The 5,217-nt window shown below is 42.5% G+C and overlaps 1 protein-coding gene across 1 annotated transcript; it reads right to left on the minus strand.

The window, feature by feature from the left end:
- Positions 1-518: 518 nt before the first annotated feature.
- On the minus strand, positions 519-2,451 carry LOC109743912 (large ribosomal subunit protein eL43z). Its single transcript, XM_020303002.4, has 5 exons — positions 2,304-2,451; positions 1,657-1,696; positions 1,489-1,577; positions 922-1,004; positions 519-831 (listed from the first exon to the last, which is right to left on the minus strand). The coding sequence occupies exons 1-5, from the start codon at positions 2,304-2,306 to the stop codon at positions 768-770; spliced, it is 279 nt and encodes a 92-aa protein (XP_020158591.1). The 5' UTR covers positions 2,307-2,451; the 3' UTR covers positions 519-767.
- Between the last annotated feature and the right edge of the window lie 2,766 nt (positions 2,452-5,217).

Consider the following 5,217-nt stretch of genomic DNA (forward strand, 5'->3'; position numbering starts at 1 on the left):
AATAAAGCAGTGATTAGGAGGAGTGTTAGGATTAATTAAGGGATTAATCCCTGGTTCGCTGGATAGGCGTCTCTCTGTACAGACACCTCTCTAGTGGCATCCCCTCAAACTGTATATATATGTGATAACATCATCAATAAAGTATACACTGATTTATTCCATTCGATTGTCTCTGTCTCTCTCAATCTCAATTCTAAACACTGCGCAAGATCCCACGCGTTCCTCCTGTTCTTGTAGAACAAAAAATCGCCATATTCCTTCTAAGTATGAATATGGCCAATCACGAGCCAACAAACCGGTGTTGGGCACTCGTCCTCAGAGACTACATCATCCATGTCTGAATCCTCATCGCCATTCAATAGGGTAACAAAAAACGAGCCAACCTAGTAAGCACTTAACTGAATTACTACCGTTCAATAGAGTAGGTGTGGCAAAACCCAGTTTTCGGAAGCGTGCAGTTCATTATGAAAAAGAAAACAACCAACCATATGGACGCCCTAAGGTGGGTCACATCTCGCTTGTGCAAATATTTGAGCTGACTTCAATAGCTAATCGTCAAGATAGCACGGATAGCAGAAGGCAAATAGAATCCACAGTAAATCAGAGTGGAATCAGGCAACAAAAGGGTGGGAGAATAACATAACAGAACATCATCGCACCAAGTACAAAGATAATCCTTGACTAAACAGCCAATGGAACTGAATCCAAAGTATCGTCTAAACTGCGAAATCCCAGATGATTCACTAGGACAAAACACTAGTAGCAACTTATGCTTCAGTCTGCTCCCTCAAACGACGGATAGTGCTCCTGACAGTGACCGCACTGGCAGTGCTGCAAACACATATTGCAAGATCAGCAACATAATATGGGCAAACCAATGGGTAATTTGGAAAAAATGAGAAGCAGATGATGAGAACATACTTCATAGTGTAAGCACCGCCAGCCTTCACCTTCCCACAGTCCTTGCATCCCCAAATTCCAACTGCTTTCCTCTTCACAGCAAACTGGTAAGAGTATACAGTAAAGGGAGAATCAAGACAAAGGACTTTTAGGATATAACAAAAATTGAAGAACTGGTTAAATATACTGAAATGGAGGCAAATGGAGTAACAAACAGTTACAGCACAGATTGCTGTGATCAAACTACTCTACAGTTGGGAACATACAGTATATGGTGAGATGTCCAAACGAGATCAATGTCCCTTTTGTTTCTATGATGGAACTATACAAACTAGAACATAAATAAATAAATGTATCATTCACATAGCCTTGCAAAATGATACTACCAAAAAGCATATAAGATATTATATATAGGTATAGCCTAGCTCAAGATATGAACTTAAGTTCAAGATGGACACAGCAAAATAATGCTGCCATAGGAGAAAACTTTAAGCAATGATAACATATCATGATGAACATCAACAAGCATCAGAATTTGGGCCACAACTGATATGAAATGATACACAAGCAGGGTGACAGAAGATATACCTTCCCACAGAACTCACAGAAGTACTTGGAGTGCTGAGACACCTCCATCTTCTTGATCTGCTTACGCAAACTGGCACCATAACGGGTACCTATAATTGTGCAGGTTAGTTTCAAGAAGTACCAAAAATGGATAAATAAGAGAATTGGCAAAGCTTCATAATTTCATACCATATTTGCCGACAATACCAGCCTTCTTGGTGCGCTTCGTCTGAGAAGAAATGGCAAAAGCAAAAAATTAGACAACTGCCTACTAAAACTAATCAACGTGATATAACCTGGGTTGTTGGGCAACTCAAAAGTACTAAACAGCACGGCAGGTTTGATGAGTAAAGTATCGCGTATCAAATCATCAGAGAAATAATAATGACAACTAAATACATTCATTTTCGAGACAATGCAACTAATAACATTCCACTAAAGCGTCCTCATCTCACTCTGGGACTTTCTAGCCTTAGCTTTTGATCCGAACTACAACAAATCCATGTCATATTATGAACAAGGCTTGTTACAGTATCGGGTACCCGCAAGTTCGAATCGAACGAAAGAACAGATGATTGGCGGGCAACCGAAGGATATAACGCAAATGGACCAAGAGGATTCGACGGTGCTTGACTTGACACGGCTAGGACCTTGCGATTTAGCATCAAGCACACACTAGGATCTCGCCGGAACAAATCCAGCAAGAATACGTAACCAGGGATCCTCTGAAAGGAACAATTTCTACAGTATACCGCAGATCTACGCGGACAATCAGCAAAGGAAACATGTTTTGGGTGTTTGTATGAAAGGAGGGGCGAAGAATAGAAGAAGCTTACCATCTCGTCGACGGGTAGGAGGCGTGGGCGGTGAGCGGCTGCGGCGGCGAAATCCGGGAGACGAAAGCTGCGGCGGCGGAGACAGGGAATTGTGGAGAGTCAAGTTATATATGGAAGCCTAGGGTTTTGAGGTACACCTATATCGGCCACTTGGGCCATTTATTGGGCCATCTTTGCATCCACGGCGATAAGTGCCCAGGCTGTTTTTTCTTACTGGGAGATGCTAATGGACCGGTCCACCAGACGAGCCCATGTTTTTTATTGACGTGTGTATAATAACGGTATCTTCTATCTGAATGCCCTTGTTGCTCAAAAAACAAATCTGAATACCCTTACAAAACAAAATCTTCTATCTGAATCCCCAAATTTCAGTAAAAAATAGGTTCAGGATTTTGCAAGAATTGTGTTTAGCAAGAGACAATATTCAATGGAAGTTTTCAGATGGCTTGTGAAAATTGTTCATCTAATTGAATAATGCTACACCTAGAGGCGTTCAACTAATTCGTAAAAATTGCGAACCAACCCGTGGATGTGGTTAGGAGGACAGTGGTATCCTTGGCCCACCAGGATTCCAGTCCTAGATTTGGCACCAGTGCTCGCATTTTGCTAAATTTATTTTAGGTCTTCCAACGATGTGCGTTCAATGGGAGGAGACGTTCTTGTTGATAATGAAGGCATCTGTCATGACTTCGTCAATCTCAAGAAGATGTGTCGCTTGGATCCGATAACTCGTTAATAGTCCGCACCAATGGAGATTTTCCACGTGTAAAATTCTCATTGGCCGGAGGAACCACGTGTTGGCTCACCGTTGGGACACATGTCATCCATTCATTGGGCAGGAGACGCCTATGATACGTCGACATGTGGCACAGCCCAACAAAGGCCCATTCCGATGAAAAGGCCGGCCCATTTGACTTGGTCAAAAGGTAGCGGGCCGGACCACGGAAAGCCTGTTAACGGCATGTTCGTATATAGCCTATTTACGGCCCGCTAACTTACGGCCCTTTACATCCTATCGGAATTAAGCCCGGTAGCTTCATCTGGGCAGTCCAATATGATTCCAGCCCGTTGTAACTTCCGGCCCATGTATGGCCCATGACGTCTTTCGGCCCATATGAGGCCCTTTGTAACTCTTGGCCCATTAACGGCTCATGGTGAAACTGGGCCGTAATGAATAGTGTACCGCTTTATACCCATTAACGGCCCATTATTCCATTGGGCCGTTTCCACCCCGTGTTATCTTTCGGCCTTCTCAGGGCCCATTTATTCTTGGGCTCATTTCCAGCATTCGGTTACTTACGGCTCGTTATTGGCCTTTTCTGCTTGTGGTCCAAATTCAGCCCGTCGTTACATTCAGCCCGTTTGTGGCCCGTTAATCCGTTGGGCCATTTTCATAACGTCACCAAATACGACCGATTAACGACGGCCCGTTATGGTCAGCCCATGAATGGATGATTCCAACTCTAGCCCATTTACGGCCCATAATGCGGTCTGTTATTGGCCCATGTTTGGCCCATCGATCATACGGCCCATTGATGCCATGGCCCGTAGAAGGTCCATTGTTTCTATGACCCGTAGAAGGCCCATTGTTTCTACGGCCCTTAGGAGGCCCATGGTCACTACAGTAAATATGTAGCCCATGGTTATTGTGGCCTATTTTTAAAAAATAGGTTATTGTGGCCACTAGCAAATCACGGAAAAAGAACTGCACTGACTATAAGCAAACAAATAAAGAAGACAACAAGGATATAAATATGCAAGCAACTTGCGCTAGGCTATCATGGCTATTACACATATTACATCCACTGGGCATCAAAGTTCGCCACCAATGCAAATATAGGGAACAAAGTAGCATATCACATACACTGGTTGTCAAAGTTGGCGACCAGTGCAAGTAAACACCGTAGCAAAACAAGTTCAGAACTGAAACCACTTCAGAAGAGCTCAAGAAACAATATCCTAGGTACCATAATGCTGGCAAGATGGTTAGCAAGCTTATTAACTTTCTCTTGTTTGGCGCTTAAATCCTCCAGCGCTTGTTGTTGCACCAGAAAGTATGCATCTGAATTCTGCAGGGACTTCCTCAGTCCTTCGGCTTCCTATCGCAGCACATCTGATCGACGTCTTTCAACTTGAAGTTGAGACTGAAGAAGACGAACTGATTCAGGCAGTGAGTTCGAAGAGCTTGTGACAGCAGTAGTGGCCAGTAACTCGAACACTACATCAAGACAGAACTTTTGGGTTGTCTCACTATCGTCAAGATAGTTTTTATCAGCTTTCTTGGAGACCAACACGGATGTCTCACTATCTTGAACCTTATCTGCATTACTTTCTTTACCATTGCATAACGGGGTACTCTTCTTCAATATTTTGTCTGCATTCTAAAAGAGAAATAAGCAGACACATCACAGGTTTACCATGTTGTATATGAAATTCATTTTGGTAAATCAGTTCAGTAGTAAAATGGACAGGATAACAGCATGAAACAAACATATATCTATGTACCATGGTCATTGTATGGTCTATATCATGCTAGTTTTTGTTGCCAAATCAAGATAGAGACACAGTTCAAATAATATTTGTTCAAGACAAAGCAGAATAGACAGTATAAGTGTGGGAAACTACATAGCAATAACAACACTTGTAATGTGCATGACATGAGAACATAACTGTTTATTCAATTGAAACTGAAATCAACATAGAGCAAGTTACAACAGCAAACCAGTTAAAGATACAGGTTTAAAACATACCTGTTGCGCCATTGGAGTTTCAATTCCATCCTTCAAATTTGAAAATAGTTGGTATGAGTAAATACAGTGATGCAAGAGCAAAGGAGTATGAACCATAGCTACAGAACGTGACCTGAGAACAATTCTTCTTCTGCTTTAAGCATTGAGTTGGGATTCGGATTGGT

This window comes from Aegilops tauschii, chromosome 7 (assembly GCF_002575655.3).
Source record: "Aegilops tauschii subsp. strangulata cultivar AL8/78 chromosome 7, Aet v6.0, whole genome shotgun sequence".
In the NCBI taxonomy this organism is placed as follows: domain Eukaryota; kingdom Viridiplantae; phylum Streptophyta; class Magnoliopsida; order Poales; family Poaceae; genus Aegilops; species Aegilops tauschii.